At 47.7% G+C, this 17,031-nt stretch overlaps 1 protein-coding gene across 1 annotated transcript in view; it reads left to right on the forward strand.

The window, feature by feature from the left end:
- The window catches only part of col7a1 (collagen, type VII, alpha 1), a 418,430-nt gene that overhangs the window by 309,566 nt on the left and 91,833 nt on the right, over window positions 1-17,031 (forward strand). The window contains exons 75-82 of the mRNA XM_086000010.1: window positions 5-40; window positions 900-947; window positions 3,871-3,906; window positions 6,724-6,852; window positions 10,723-10,923; window positions 11,570-11,605; window positions 14,178-14,222; window positions 15,852-15,923. Of these exons, the coding sequence (XP_085856136.1) occupies window positions 5-40; window positions 900-947; window positions 3,871-3,906; window positions 6,724-6,852; window positions 10,723-10,923; window positions 11,570-11,605; window positions 14,178-14,222; window positions 15,852-15,923 (603 nt within the window). The remainder of the gene's footprint in view (window positions 1-4; window positions 41-899; window positions 948-3,870; window positions 3,907-6,723; window positions 6,853-10,722; window positions 10,924-11,569; window positions 11,606-14,177; window positions 14,223-15,851; window positions 15,924-17,031) is intronic.

Genomic DNA, 17,031 nt, shown 5'->3' on the forward strand with positions numbered 1-17,031 from the left:
GCAGGGAGAGAAAGGAGATGCGGGGTCCAAAGGTCAGAAAGTAAGTATCTCAAGCTCGCTAGTGGTGTATATGTGTATTGACGTAATAAAACTCACTACGCACTTGGTTTGAGTATAAAGCAAGGCTTTAATCAACTTGTTTCAGAACATGGAGGTCTAGTTGTACTTCACTAGTTCCTGTCTTACAAAATGTCCCTGAGCAAGCTGGGGCCCACACCCGAGTATTTATACTCCTTGGACAGCGCCACCAGCTGGCCGTCCAGTGTTATTTCATGAGTAGTTTCTTTATGATGATGAGATTTATAACATGTATGTATTAAATGCTGGAAATACACATTGGCCCATCAGCACCTGTAAAGTGAGAAGACGGGTTCACGGTTTGGATGTAGACTCGGCAGAATTTCGGCAGTTTTACTGATTGATGTACAGCTGTGCTAGCACCCTCTCGCCTCTGGGACACGTCCCACTCCAGAGACTTGAGCCCATAATCTAGGCTGACAGTCCCAGTGCAGTACTGAGGGAGTGCTGCACTGTCGGAGGTGACGGTAAAGCGAGGCCCCGTCTGCCCCCTCAGGTGGACCAGAGATCCCACGGCCACTATTTCGATAAAGAGCCGGGGAGTTCTCCTCGGTGTCCTGGCCAATATTTATCCCTCAACCAACATCATTAATACAGATTATCTGGTCATTATCACATTGCTGTTTGTGGGAGCTTGCTGTGCGCAAATTGGCTGCTGCGTTTCCTACATTACAACAGCGACTACACTTCAAACATCCTGGCAATGGAAAATCTAGATTTATTTATAAAAAATGCAGTTATTTTATTAATTTTTTTTCTTACCTTAAGAAACTTGCAATGACGTTATCAAGAATATTTCCCCATTCTCTGACTTGTGACAGGGTGAAAATGGTTTCGATGGCAAGCCTGGGACACCTGGGACATCTGCTGTAAGTACAGAAAGCTTTCAGTTTGTTTCAGCCTTAGTTTAGCGTAGCAGGCTCGAAATGGGCAGCCCACCAACCGACCGCATGCTTGCCATTGGATGCCTTCAAACTGGCGCAGGTGGCTGAGGTGTGCGTTACTTGCAAAGTTGTAACTGACCACTAGATGGCTCCCTGATGGGAGTAAGTGCGTCGCAGCAGTTACACTCCAAGGTCTCGTTTGCATTGTTCCCTGTAATTTTTTTCCGGGCCGCGCGGCCCCTTTAAGGGACTGCGCGTCCCATTCAGAGTACCGCGCCTGCGCGGTCTCTCCACTGAACAGCTCGCAAGCCAGCTGCGCGGGACCCCCAGAGCACCGTGCGGCCGCACAGCTTCCTGGGAACCTTGCTCGCTTGTATTTCTTTTGTTATTCTTTGATGGCAATATTCTCGAGGGTTTTGGAAAATAAAGCAGCTGGTTATTACCACCAGCCTGAGCGTTATATATCGAATATAGCAGTCGGTGTTCCAGCCTCCATAAAGATGCAGATACAGCGAGGATCTATCCTCCTTTTTTGGGGGGGTGGGGGGAGGAGTCAATCCGCAGGTTGTTGTGGGGGGTGGTGGGGGAGAGACAGGGGTGAGTTGGCTCTAAGATGACATACCTTAGATGAAGATTGGGAGCAATGTGCCCTCTTATTTTTCTTTTAGGTGCGTGGCCCCTTTAAGGGGCTGCGTGGCCCATTCACAGTTTCGCGCACGTGCCTTAAACCTTACATCGGAAAAAGCCGATCCCGGACTGCGCGGGACCGCGTGGCCGTGCAGTTTACAGGGAACATTGGGTTGGAGCAGTCTCGTGTGGCGCATTAACACCCGGCACAGACCTGTTGGGCCGAATGGCCTTTTCCTGTGCTGCACATTCGATGTAATTGTCCATGGAGTGCCTGTTTGTGCAGCCTTCCTCACAACCCAGTGGCAAATGGACCCATGTTCTCAAAGAAAATACACAAGGTTACATTCCCTCAGCTGCTCAGTGGCTGTTGTGTTGTGCAGTTTCCTCTCTGAGGTGATTTTATTTTGCAAAACGTCCAAACCAAGGGTGGTGACCAATGTTACATAGAAACATAGAAGATAGGAGCAGGAGTAGGCCATTTGGCCCCTTGAGTCTGCTCCGCCATTCAATGCGATCATGGCTGATCATCCAAATTCAGTACCCTGTCCCTGCTTTCTCCCCATATCCCTTGATCCCTTTAGCCTTAAGAAATATATCCAACTCCTTCTTGAATATATTTAATGAATTGGCCTCAAATGCCTTCTGTGGTAGAGAATTCCACAGGTTCACCACTCTCTGGGTGAAGAAATTCCTCCTCATTTCTGTCCTAAATGGCTTACCCCTTATCCTTAGACTGTGACCCCTGGTTCTGGACTCCCCTGCCATCGGGAACATCCTTCCTGCATCTAGTCTGTCTAGTCCTGTTAGAATTTTATAAGTTTCAATGAGATCCCCTCTCATTCTTCTAAACTCCAGCGAATATAAGCCCAATCGACCCAATCTCTCCTCATACGTCATTCCTGCCATCCCAGGTATCAGTCTGGTGAATCTTCGCTGCACTCCCTCCATGGCAAGATCATCCTTCCTCAGATAAGGCGACCAAAACTGCACACAATACTCAGGGTGTGGTCTCACCAAGGCCCTGTACAACTGCAGCAAGACATCCTTGCTCCTGTACTCGAATCCTCTCGCTATGAAGGCCAACATACCATTTGCCTTCTTAACCGCCTGCTGCACCTGTATGCTTACCTTCAGCGACTGGTGCACAGGGACACCCAGGTCTCGTTGCACTTCCCCTTCTCCCAATTTATTGCCGTTCAGCTAATAATCTGCCTTCCTGTTTTTGTCACCAAAGTGGATAAACTCGCATTTATCCACATTATACTGCACCTGCCATGCTTCTGCCCAATCATCAAACCTGTCCAAATCATACTGGAGTTTCTCTGCATCCTCCTCACAGCACACACGCCCACCCAGCTTTGTGTCGTCTGCAAACTTGGAGGTATTACATCTAGTTCCCTCGTCTAGATCATTAATATATATTGTGAATAGCTGGGGTCCAAGGACCGATCCCTGCGGTACCCCACTAGTCACTGCCTACCACTCGGAAAAAGACCCGTTTATTCCAACTCTTTTCTTTCTGTCTGCCAACCAGTTCTCTATCCAAGTCAGTACCTTACCCCCAATCCCATGTGCTTTAACTTTACACGCTAATCTCTTATGTTCTCCAATTTATTTTGGAGTGCGCAGTCCCTTTAACAGGTTGCACTGCCCATTCTTCTTTCCTTGCTTCTCTCTTCCTATTTTCCTTCCCTCTTCCTTCAGTGCTTCCCTCTTCCTTCCTTGCTTTCCTCTTTGCGCGTGTGAAAAGCCAGTCCCAGGCTGAGCGGGACCTCCAGATAGCAGCGCGGCCGCACAGTTTAGCGGGAACGTCGGTGGTGACGCAAATGAGCCTCCTTAGGAAAGACGTGGAGGATCAGTTTGTAAAATCTGGCCTTCCTGTCTTTCTGCTCCCACACCCTCCACCTGTGGAGGAGGATTGCATTATGTAGGACTACATAGGATATACGGCACAGAAACAGGCCATTCGGCCCAACCAGTCAATGCCGGTGTTTATGCTCCACTCGAGCCTCCTCCCGTCCTTCCTCGTCTAACCCTATCAGCTTAACCCTCTATTCCCTTCTCCCTCACGTGTTTGTCTAACCTCCCCTTAAATGCATCTACACTTTTCGCTTCAACCACTCCCTGTGGTAGCGAGTTCCACATTCTCAACTCTCTCTGGGGTAAAGAAGTTTCTCCTGAATTCCCGAAGTCATGTTGTCAGATATTTTCACATTTAAGCAGTAATCAATCCGTTGCCTGTTTTAGGAGAATTAACACATTTAATTTCTGTTTGCAGAATGTTGAAGACGCTCTATCAAAATTCGGCGTTAAGGTAAACTGCAACAAATTAACCTTCTGATTTAGGGGAGAGAAAACTCCTCCCCCTCCCCACGTTTATCACTCGCTTCTCTCTTTAATTGTGCTTCCCTCTTCTGCCTCGTCACTTCTTTCAGCGTTTCCCTCTTCTTTCCTTGCTTCTCTCTTCCTATTTTCCTTCCTACTTCCTTCATTTCTTCCCTCTGCCTTCCTTCCTTCCCTCTTCCTTCCTTCCCTCTTCCTTCATTGCTTTCCTCTTCCTTCATTCCTTCCCTTTTCCTTCATTGCTTCCCTCCTTTCTGTCATTTTTTTTGTATTTAGTTTTTCTTCTCTTTTCTTATTGAACGATTCCCACTCCTCCAGATTAATGAAGCTCGTAAATCATCATTGAATTACAAAGATTTGAGTCATTTATATTTTAGACGTTGATGAAGGAGAATGTTTTTTATGCAGGGCGGGGAGGGGAAGGAGGTGGAGAACCAAGGATTGGTTACGACACATCTAGCAGCAATAATTGATTGTGAAGATGGAGCCCAGTGGGTGCTTCCATAGAGAGACTCCACGGGAGGATATACATGGGGGTATCCACAGGGATCTCTAATCGATGACTAACATCTACATCTCCTGCAGCTGGCTCTGTCAGAGAGGCTACCACCCCAGTACAATCTGAACTTCTCTTTAAACCAATGGTCTACTCGGGGAGAATGCAGCCAAAGATCTCCCTTGATGTTGCTCACTGTCAGTCAAAGGACACGCTATGTCTGTAGTATGACAGGAAGCAAAGAGTTGGAATAAACGGGTCTTTTTCCGAGAGCCTGCAGCTCTGAAGTCAGTTAACACAGAGTCAGGATAGGGGCGGGATTAATGACTAGAAGATGCGTACGTGCGGCCCAAGGCAGCCGAATAGTATAAAGACAGAGCACCTCCCCCTCCCCCCGCCCCCCCCCCCCCCCCCCCCCACCGCCCTTCCAAAAGTTAGAGCTCTCGAGACAGTCGGAGGTCCATAGCCTAGAAGGCAGCCTACAGAGGCAGAGGTGATCACCTGAGCCTAGGAACCAGGTTGTATGACTTGCTTCTGATTTACTTTCTTGTCATTCAATGTAATCTGAAGCCAGTTGTTATTGTTGAACATAAGAATCAGGAGCAGGAGTAGGCCATACGGCCCCTCGGGCCTGCTCCGCCATTCAATAAGATCATGGCCGATCTTCGACCTCAACTCCACTTTCCCGCCCAATCCCCATATCACTTGATTCCCCAGAGTCCAAAAATCTATCGATCTCAGCCTTGAATATACTCAACGACTGAGCCTCCACAGCCCTCTGGAGCAGAGAATTTCAAAGATTCACAACCCTCCGAGTGAAGAAATTCCTCCTCATCTCGGTCGTAAATGGCCGACCCCTTATCCTGAAATTACGCCCCCTAGTTCTCGACTCTCCAGTCAGGGGAAAGGACTGACACACTTATGTTGTGACAGTGACTACGGGAAGAAATCCGCTTACAGATAATATATTAGACACATAAATATAAGGTAGGAAAGTCTGCAGAAAGTGGCGGTCATTTGACCCATTGAGCCGGCTCCATTACGAATCCATATAGGATTGTTCTATCATGGACTACCTCCCATGCCATCTGTTGATCCCATACACTAAAGAACACTTAAGTTCCTTGCCCATCGTCCCATGGAAATAAATCAGTCAGTATTATTAATGTTTCTCTAATCGTCAATCCCCCTTTCCCGCAGCTATCAACCGGCTCCTTTTTAAAGGGGCCATTTGACTCCCAAATCAGCTGCTTCCTCTGTGAGTGTGTTCCATGGGTCCACTCTCCTGTGGGATATGGTGGATTAAATAATATTTCACACAGAATCATAGAAATTTACAGCACAGAAGGAGGCCATTCGGCCCATCATGTCTGAGCTGGCCAAAAAAGAGCTCTCCAGCCTAATCCCACTTTCCAGCTCTTGGTCTGTAGCCCTGTGGGTTACGGCACTTCAAATGCATATCCAAGTACTTTTTAAATGTGATGAGGGTTTCTGCCTCTACCACCCTTTCAGGCAGTGAGTTCCAGACCCCCACCACCCTCTGGGTGAAAAAAGTTCTCCTCAACTCCCCTCTAATCCTTCTACCAATTACTTAAATCTATGCCCCCTGGTTATTGACCTCTCTGCTAAGGGAAATAGGTCCTTCCTATCCACTCTATCCAGGCCCCTCATAATTTTATACACCTCAATTAAATCTCCCCTCAGCCTCCTCTGTTCCAAAGAAAACAACCCCAGTCTGTCCAATCTTTCCTCATAGCTAAAATTCCCCAGTCCTGGCAACATAATTGTTTTGTTCTGTTCAATAGTGAAGTAAAGTCTGTGAATATTTGGGATTTCTTTCAATTAGTGTTAACTTCTTAACACAGTGCCGCCCTCATGTACATCTGGTACTGCAGTTAAATGTAAACACATTTTATAAAGAGTTTTCCCATAGATGGAACCTGATATATGAGCTTTCAGTGCAATTAGAAACAGAATATTGTGACGCACGCGGCCATTTTAATATATAATAGATCTTCTAACATGGAAAAGACCCCTGTGGTGAGTGATGGGAATTGGCAGACAATCAAAAGTTCCCAAAACTTACATTCACGATACAGGACGGGAACGAAGACAATACAAATAACAGAAGAAGTGTTTTAATGTCTCCCACAATGTTCTTGTCGTTGAAAGTTCTGATGGGCCATCAATACGCTGGATACCTGAAGCTCTTCTGTGTGTAGAGGACGAAAGAAAATTTTACCTCTTCATGGGCCCATCAGTAATCTTTTGTTTTTGTTTGCAATTCTTCAGATTTCGATCCTGCAGGAAATCCTGGGGAAGCATGAGAAGCCCGGTCACGAAAGTCGTAGACTGCCAGGGGAGAAGGGGCAGAGAGGGGAGAAGGGAGACCAGGGTGAAAGAGGCCTACAGGGGAATGAGGTAACGTGAAGTTTTACCAGTTACGCATCTGTGAACGACGCTGGGCGCGAGCGGATCCGGTGTTTGAGCCCCGTGCGTGTTACGTGGCGCAGAGGCGTTTATAACTGTGTATATACAGGCTGTCGCGAGCTTTGAGGGCGTGCACGTGCTGATTTTAGTCAGTACACCTGACTTACGCCGCATAGCTGAGTACTTAACATGAGCAATTGTGTCTCCATAGTTACGCCCCATTTTGATGCAATTTATGGACACCTGTTTCCAAATCAGTGGAGAATTTTTCTTCTGCCAAAATCATTTTTATGATGGTGGTGCCCCTTTAAATATTAATGACTTCACAGGGGAGGAATGACTTGGTAGAAAGAACGAGGAGAGGCAATGTAAACTAATGGGTACAATTCTAAAAGGGGTGCATGAACAGAGAGACCTGGGGGTATATGTGCACAAATCGTTGAAGGTGGCAGAGCAGGTTGAGAAAGTGGTTAAAAAAGCTTACGGGATCCTGAGCTTCATAAATAGAGGCATAGAGTCCAAAAGCAAGGAAGTTATGATGAACCTTTATAAAACACTGGTTCGGCCACAACTGGAGCATTGTGTCCAATTCTGGGCACCGCACTTTAGGAAGGATGTGAAGGCCTTAGAGAGGGTGCAGAAAAGATTTACGAGAATGGTTCCAGGGATGAGGGATTTCAGTTACGTGGATAGACTGGATAAGCTGGGGTTGTTCTCCTTGGAGCAGAGAAGGTTGAGAGGAGATTGGATAGAGGTGTTCAAAATCATGAGGGGTCTAGACAGAGTAGATGGAGAGAAACTGTTCCCATTGGCGGAAGGGTCGAGAACCAGAGGTCACCGATTTAAGGTGATTGGCAGAAGAACCAAAGGCGACATGAGGAAAAACTTTTTTACGCAGCGAGTGGTTATGATCTGGAATGCACTGCCTGAAAGGTGGTGGAGGCAGACTCAATCGTGGCTTTCAAAAGGGAATTGGATAAGTACCTGGAGGAAAAGAATTTGCAGGGCTGCAGGGGGAGTGGGACTAGCTGAAGTGCTGTTGCAGAGAGCCGGCACAGGCTCGACGGGCCGAATGGACTCCTACTGTGCTGTAACGATTCTGTGATTCTATGAATGATTGATGAAAGTGGTGATGTAAGAAAACTACTAGGCACTTGGCCTAAGCGTTAAACAAAGCTTTAATCAACTGTTTTACAACATGGAGGTCTAGTTGTGTCCTTCACTAGTTCCTGTTAAGAATGTCCTGCGCAAGCTGGGCCCGTGCCCGAGTATTTATACTCTCCCTGGACAGCGCCACCCGCAGGCCTCTCAGTATTATTTCATAAGTCTTTCTTTCATGAATGACTGATTCATGTCAAGTGGCACTATCTCGTACCTGCCAAAAGAATTGTCCTTTGAGAGCTTCAACGTGTTAATATATCCATACAGTCCCCACCACTTAAAATGGCCACATTTAAAACGGGCAGCCACTTGTATCAGTCAAAGAGCGATACCATTAACCATGTGCATTAACACCAGTTTTAGAGTTGGCCGGTTACAGCCTCTTAAGGGCTCCGTTTATTTCCGGGTGAAAGAGCTGTGCTCACTCTCTAGGTCACACCACATTTAGGTGCACTGAATGCCAGAACAGACGTAAGTAAATAACACCTCGTTATTGTTCACTTACCTCCTATGCACTCTTCTAATCCCCTCTATGGGGTGTGGGGTCACAGTTTGCATTAAGCGCTGGCTGCAGTTTAAATCAAGCTAGTTGCATTGCATGCAGTCCTGCTGATTACCGTAATAGCGCTACCCCGTTGCACTGCACGACGCGGATCAATGGTGTTCGCATGAACACGCCCGCTACAAGTGGTCATAGCACGGTGGCATAGTGGTTAGCACTGTTGCCTCACAGCGCCAGGGACCTGGGTTCGAATCTGGCCTCGGGTGACTGTCTGTGTGGAGTTTGCACATTCTCCCCGTGTTTGCGTGGGTTCCTCCGGGTGCTCCGGTTTCCTCCCACAGTCCAAAGATGTGCAGGTTAGGTTGATTGGCTATGATAAATTGACCCTTAGTGTTAGGGGGATTAAATACGTGGGGTTACGGGGATAGGGTGGGATATGTGTTGGTGTAGGGGTTACGGGGATCGGGTGGGATATGTGTCGGTGCAGGCTCGATGGGCCGAAATGGCCTCTATCTGCACTGTGGGGTTTCTGTGATTTCTGTGGTCGGGACTGTCCTACTTTCCTTATCGATGTTTTTGGAGGCAAAGGAAGTTGGAGGGAGAGGAAAGTCGGTGTTCAAAGTGCCACCTGCCCCCTCCCAATTTTTGAAAAATAGTGGTCTTATAGAATTTTACAGCACAAAAGGAGGCCATTTGGCCCATCGTGCCTGTGCTGGCCCTGTGAAGAGCTCTCCAATTTACTTCCACACCCAGCATTTTTCCCCATATCCCTGCAAATATGGGGAACATATCATATTGTGACAGTTTTTTTTCCCCAAAGAAATGCTAATTTTCTCACCAATCCAGAGGTGTTGGATAAAGCTCTCCCTCTCTGATCGGCCACCCCAGCAGCTATGGGGATGTGTCCTGGAATAGCTGGGGGAAGGCAGCATGATTTCACACTAGCCCGAGGCCAGCTGCCTGAGAGAGCATCTTGCAGGAGTGCCCCGGACGGACTCCATTGCGCACTGCTCCCCACTCCCCACTTGCCTCTGCATCCCTGCTCCCCTCCTCCTCCTCCTCCACCTCCTCCACCCAAGGCCTGGCACTTTGCAGTGCAGTTGCTCTGGGACACTCCCAGGCACCGACAGCACCAAAGCCGCCGAGCAGGGAGGAAGGCCTCAGCTCAGCCTCTCGCCATAATGGACGCGTTTAAAGAATTGTCAGTAACAAATTCCGGGTAGGACCAATAACATTCTCTTTTAGGAAATACTTTGAACAAAATATGCCCCCTCTAGTCTTTTCCTTCCGTTCCCTTTTAAAGTTAATGGCCCAGAAATTCAGGTCTCCACGGGTGAGTAGTCACCTAAAGGCCCAATGGGAGTGCCGATTTCGTGCATGCGCGGGAAACCGGAACTTCCGTTCCCTTGAAAGAAGGGGTTCAGAGGTGGAACACGTGCGCCGGAGAGGCAGCGCGTACGCCTGGAACTTACGTTTTTTTTGCAGGTTTCTCCGGGAGGGTAAGTCTCCAGCAGTTACAGTTTTAAAAAGCAGGCGCGTGGCCTGCTTTTAACAAGGCAAGTGGTGAATTAATTAAAATTAAAACATTTTTTCCACAGGTTTATTATTTTTAAATACTTTAAAAAAAGGTAAGTTTATTTTTAGCCCCGTTAGAAAATGTAATTAATTTTTTCAAAAATTTAAATTATTGTTTAAAATAGTTATTTCATGTAATTTATAGTTATTTTAAAAATGTGATGTTTTTTTTAAAATTTATTTGAAGTTGTAGTTATGTTTTGGGGCTTATAGTATTTATAGGTTTGACAGGTCTTCCTATCAAATTTATGAATGGAGCATTCCCTGCTACCATTGGCTCTCCATGGCCCACGTGATCCCAGGGGACGCATCGAACTAACTGCGCCCCTGGGATACGCAAGCACTGCGCGCCGGCAGTTGGAGGAGGCCCAGGATTGGGATCTCACGCGGGCCCACAGCACAACGGCCGGCGTGCTAGGTAAGTGCAGGTCAGAGGCTTGCACCCGCGGGAAGCCTCCGACCCGAATTTCTGGGCCATAATGTGAAATAAAGTTAAGACTAATATTACTTTTCTTGTAAGCCGCCAGACGTCGTTCTACCAGATCGGTGGACGTCAGTTGAGGTGAGGAATGCATGGGCTGATCCTTTGATTAAGTTTCTATTCCTCTCGTGTCATTTTACAGGGTTTCATTGGAGAAAGAGGATTTAAAGGGGACAAAGGAAACCAAGGCTTTCCGGGGCCCGAGGGGCCACCGGGTCGTGCCATATCAGAACGAGGCCCTGAAGGTCCTCCGGGCCAGTCTGGTGAACCAGGAAAGCCAGGTATCCCAGGACTACCAGGCCGGGTTGGAGAAACAGGGGAAGCTGGGCGCCCTGGAGAAAGGGTTAGTGTAAAGCCAGCGTGTCTCGCTCTCTCTCTCCCCTTTCCCCTCTCTCTCTCTCTCTCGGCCCCCTCTCCCAACCTTTCTCTTGCCCCATTTCTCTCTCCTCTCGGTCACCCTCTGTGTAAAGAAAGGCTCCCTGTTATCTGCTGTCTCCCCCCTCTGCATCCTTGAATCCCTGCCTGAGGTGCCCCTGACCTGCCGTGTCTGAGATTCTCGCTGCAGGTTAACTCCCCCTCCTTGAGAAGCTCTCGGATTGGGGCTGTCATTTACTTGTCGGTGATGCTGCTCCGCCCGTGCTCCTGAACGGACTATGCCCCAAACTCTACTGATGTCCACCGTCTCGGAATGTGCAAGTTCTCCCATGAGGTGGCTGCTTAAAACCTTCAACTTGTGTTTTAGCGGGATCTCTGTGCCCTCTTGTGGTACAGAACGTTTGCACCCATTTATGCGATAACCCCCATTAAAGTTTGTAGCGGCAACTTGGTGTGTTTTATTTCTGTTCTTAGTAAAGATGTCACGTAGAAACAGATTGGCCTTGGAGGGAGGGATGGACTGGGAAAGCGAGTTGATAAAATATGCCATGTCTGAAGGTAATGTTTCTTTCCCAGTTGTCCTTGCTACAGTCAATTGTATTTCCTTCTTACAGAGTGAAAGAGGGGAGAAAGGGGACCGAGGAGACGCGGTAAGTATTAAAGATCTATCCTTGTCTTAGAGTATTTACAGTGATTTGCACCATGCGACTGCACACACCAGCCTACGTTCATACAGTTACTGTTACGCACCAAAATATCCCAAGGTGCTTTACAGAGAGGCGGGACACCAGACTGGAAGTAGGAGATGGGAGGTGGCCAAAGGCATAAGAACATAAGAAATAGGAGCAGGAGTAGGCCATTCGGCCCTTCGAGCCTGCTCTGCCATTCAATGAGATCATGACTGATCTTCTGCCTCAACTCCATTCACCGGCCCTATCACCTTGATGCCTTTACTAGTCAGAAATCTATCGACTTCTGTTTTGAATATACCCAATGACTGAGCCTCCACAGCCCTCTGGGGTAGAGAATTCCAAAGATTCACCACCCTCTGTGTGAGGAAATTTCTTCTCATCTCAGTCCTGAATGGCCTACCCTTTATCCTGAGGCTGTGGCCCCTGGTTCTAGACTCCCCAGCCAAGGGAAACATTCTCCCAGCATCCACCCTATGAAGCCCTGTAATAATTTTGTATGCTTCAATGAGATCCCCTCTCATTCTTCTGAATTCAAGAGAATACAGGCCTAGTTTACTCAGTCTCTTCTCATACGACAGTCCCGCCATCCCAGGAACCAGTCTGGAGAACCTTCGTTGCACTCCCTCTATGGCAAGTATATCCTTCCTTAGATAAGGAGACCAAAATTGTACACAGTACTGCAGGTGTGGTCTCACCAAGGTCCTATATAATTGGAGTAAGACTTCTTTACTCCTGTACTCAAATCCTCTTGTAATGAAGGCCAGCATACCATTTGCCTTCCTAATGGCTTGCTGCACCTGGTGAAAGGCATGGTGAAACTGGGAGGTTTGGGGCTTTTTTGAAAATGGAGAGAGCAGTAGAAAGGGGAATAAAAATAGAAAATGCTGGAGATACTCAGCAGGCCCGGCAGCATCTAGATGTCGAGGAAGAGAATTCCAGAGAGCGCTACATTCAATATTGAGCTTCTCAACTTAACCGAAGCACTAAGTAAGCCCAAGCACATGGTTACCAGCCAATGGGGGTAACTTTGACCTTGTGCGATGGTGTGAAATTGGTGATGGCGAGATGGCAGCCCGTTTGACATCTCTCCCGATTATTATTTACGTTGACTTCAAAGTCAAAGCCTAGCCCAGTTAATCCGATAGAGTTGTGTGGCAGCATTCCCGTAACGCCAGCTGGCGATCGGTGTTTGTTATGAGACTCGTGCAGGTACTTGTTACTTGCTGAAGGGACTCGATGCACTGCAACATCGGGGGGTGTAGGAACGGGAGGAGGCCATTCAGCCCCTCGAGCCTGTTCCGCCATTCAGTCAGATCTTGGCTGATCTGTTCCTCAACCCCATTTGATCAGCTTTTTGTTGTTTCTGAGCCTGATAATATTTGAGGTTTGAGTATGGGGAAGTAATGAAGAAGATAGAAGAGAGACAGTTAAAATTGTCCTAGATCAAAGGTCTCGAGCTGTTTCTCACAAGCCCCCCATCCCTCCCTCTAAGGAGGCTGGACAAATGTAACCCGGAATTTGTGATTCTATGGAAGGGTTAATTGGCTTTCACCTTTGAGGCTGTGATTCGGCTTCAGCAGAGATAAGTGACCTGAAATCTCCTTCCGCTGAAGGCTGCAAAACAACAACAACTTGCATCTAGGATGTTTTATAAGTGGGAAGGAATGAACACCATCCCAGGAGAAGAGTTACGGGAGGTGACTGACAACATAATAACATAAGAAATAGGAGCAGGAGTCGGCCATCCAGCCCCTCGAGCCTGCTCCGCCATTCAATAAGATCATGGCTGATCTTCTACCTCAACTCCACTTTCCCGCCCGATCTCCATGTCCCTTGATTCCTTTAGTGCCCAAGAATCTATCAATCTCAACCTTGAATATACTCAAAGCCCTCTGGGGTAGAGAATTCCAAAGATTCACAATCCTCTGAGTGAAGAGATTTCTCCTCATCTCAGTCCTAAATGGCCGACCCCTTATCCTGAGACTGTGACCCCTGGTTCTAGACTCTAGTTAGGGGAAACAACCTCTCGGCATCTAGATTTTGAGGAGGCATTTGAAGCTGGCGAGAAATGTAACAAGACTGAGCGGGTTTGGGAAGGAAATTCCTGAGGTACAGAAGTGTGCTAAATGTGGCACTGATGGCAGACTGGAGGAAGAGGTGAGGTGTAGTCAGTTCAGAATCAGATGTGCAATTACATATAATGTAGAGCACAGAAACAGGCCATTCGGCCCAACTGGTCCATGCCGGTGTTTATGCTCCACACGAGTCTCAACTTTACTACATCTCATCCTATCAGCATATCCTTCTATTCTTTTCGCCCTCGTACTTAATCTAGTTTCCCCTTAAATCCATCTATGCTATTTGCCTCAACTACTCCCTGCGGTAGCAAGTTCCACATTCTCCTGAATTCCTTACTGGATTTATTAGTGACTGTCTTATATTTACGACCCCTAGTTTTGGATTAGTTCCAGCAGGCTCACTCTAGTTTATGTTTCCGACTCACTAATAACGGTTTATATTCCTATTACAGGGGCGAGAAGGTCCACCAGGTCCAAGAGGTCTTCCAGGTCCCACGGTAATTATCAGAATTGCTTAACTTATCGAACTAAATGAAATATACATTGCATTTCATGTTATTACCAGGGTTGTCGGTCAACTAGATGCTTAACTGGTTAGGCCCCACCGGTCAACCATTTCAAAGCTGTTCTTCATGATGGTGACATGAGATCGAGAGTGGCCTATTCAACCCATCAGTATCCAAAATGGCTACATATTTCCATGAAGTAAACAGGAATTATGGAAAAGTGTGGGTCAGAAAGGGTTAAAAGGGGCCATTCTATGCTACTGACCACTTACAGGGGTAAAAATTGGGTAGCGCAACGGGACGCTACCTTCGCCAGGTTGCTAATTTTAGCGCCCCGAAAAAGTTAGCGCCCCCCACGGCCAATTTTCTCAGGTAGCGCCCCGAGAGGGAGGAGGGGCGCTACTGGAAGCGCCCCGTGTCACTCTTGGGGCGCTGTGAACCAATATCGCGGTGCTACATGCCAGGGATCGAGAGTGCCGGCAAACGAGCCCAGCACTCGAGAGGAGTGCCGGACTCACGGAGAGCAGCCGGCACCCCACGGGAGGGGGGGGCTTCATGGGGGGGACAGCAATGGGGACAGGTGCTGGTAGGCGGCCAGCAACAAAAATGGCCGCCCGCCATCTCCCCTTTAACTAGCGCCGCCCTGGCCGCAGGTAGGCCCCCCCTGACCCCGGCGGCAAGTCGGGGGGACACCACCCAATATTACAGCCGGGGCACGAGCGGGGTGCTACGCACGGCGCCGCCGCTAACCTCCCGCTGAATTTCGCGGGAGGTTAGCGGCGCCGCGCCCAGGCGCTAGTTGATTAACAGGAGGCCGCAAATCAACCAAATTTAGCCCCTATAGAATTTTAAAGCACAGGAAGGGGGCCCATTCGAACCATTGCATCTGTGCTAGCTCTCTGAAGTCATTGCACATGGTTACATAGGGTATACGGCACAGAAACAGACCATTCAGCCCAACCAGTCCATGCCAGCGTTTATGCTCCACTCGAGCCTCCTCCCATCTTTCCTCATCTAACTCTATCAGCATAACCCTCTGTTCCCTTCTCCCTCATATGCTTATCCAGCCTCCCCTTAAGTGCATCTAAAATATTCACCTCAACTCCCTGTGGTAGCGAGTTCCACATTCTCGCCACTCTCTGGGTAAAGAAGTTTCTTCTGAATTCCCTATTGGATTTCTTGATGATTATCTTATATTGATGGCCTCTAGTTATGCTCTTCCCCACAAGTGGAAACATTCTCTCTGTGTCCACTCTATCAAAACTTTTCATCATTTTAAAGACCTCTATTAGGTCACCCCTCAGCCTTTTTTCCAGAGAAAAGAGACCCAGCCTGTTCATCCTTTCCTGATATGTAAACCCTCGCATTTCTGGCATCATCCTTGTAAATCTGAAACCGTGTTTTAGCTCATGTTTGATTCTTTGTAAAGTTCAGAAATAAAGAGGCAGAATGTGTGTAATAAACAGGAGACAGCATTTGACCTGGTATTCATTTATTCTCAGTGCTGTTATTGTGTGTTTCCATTGTTTCTTATGTATTACAAGTAGAGCATTTTTTCCATAGCAAGGTGATTGTTTGTAAAGCACTCGGCTTATAATATTTCTGTGACCTTTATTTCAGGCCGAAAAGCCAGACATAACAGGCCTTGGCCTCCCCGGTGAAAGAGGACCTCCCGGGCCACAGGGAACAAAGGTCAGTATCTGGAAAAACTAGTCCAAGGTTGGGAATTCTAGGACATGTTCTCCTCGGTGTCCTGGGCCAATATTGATCCTTCAACCAACATCACTGAAATGGCTGATCTGGTCATTTATTTCACTGCTGTTTGTGGGATCTTGCTGTGTGCAAATTACATCACTAACAGTGACCGCCCTTCAAAAAGTACTTCATTGGCTGTGAAGCGCTTTGGGACGTCCTGAGGTGGTGATAGGCGCTGTAGAAATGCAAGTCCTTTTTTTTAAATTTCAGTTGTAGTTAATTGTCATTTTGCTGTGCAGTGAAGATATCTGTACACAAAGTGGGTAAATATTCCGGGGCTGAACATGTATCGATCGGACAGTCGCAAGCATTGTTCCCATGGTGTTCTGATCTGGGCTGGTGGACGGGGACGTTGGTGCATCTCTACGTGTGACCCCACTTTCTGTGTGACTCTTTAATTGGAACACTGGAGATTTGACCAGCTTCAATGCGGAAATTTTGTACCACAGACGTATACTAAATACAGGAAACTTTGGTTTATCCGGAGGTTGTATGTCCGGAATACTCGATCTAACGGCAAAAATCAGGAGCTGTTTTTTTAGATCTCGTTCTTTTTTTTTTCCCAGTCAGGCACTGCAAGGTCTGTAGCTATAGCAACAGCTTCAGCTAGAGACGCTTGCAGCTGCAGCCGACTCTTTAGAAGCTGTTGCTAAGCAACAGTGTTTGTTGTCAGATACGGAGATGAAAACCTCCATGTGCTTCAACATTAACTTTGTATGTCCGGCAGTTTTGATAGATCGGCAACACGTCGGTGCCGGATATCACAAAGTTTCCTGTATTCTGTTCCCGTCATGCCGAAGGGCTCTTATTCCCCCCACCCCCCCACCCCCTCCATTGAGGAGATTGTTTGTGTCGTGAAGACATGGGTGACTTTGGAAAGGCCATTAAGAGCAGTGTGTGGATTGGGCATGATGGAGAGCTTTGGGACCCGTAGGCCCAAAGTCCACCCGTTCCTCCCGCGCACTCTGCACTCGCCACACGGCACGCCTCAAATTACTCAGACACTGTGTCCCACAATGTTATTTTCTGAAAGCGATCAACACTA

This window comes from Somniosus microcephalus, chromosome 11, assembly GCF_052327205.1.
Source record: "Somniosus microcephalus isolate GS21.2 chromosome 11, FLI_Smic_1.0, whole genome shotgun sequence".
Taxonomy (NCBI): Eukaryota; Metazoa; Chordata; class Chondrichthyes; order Squaliformes; family Somniosidae; genus Somniosus; species Somniosus microcephalus.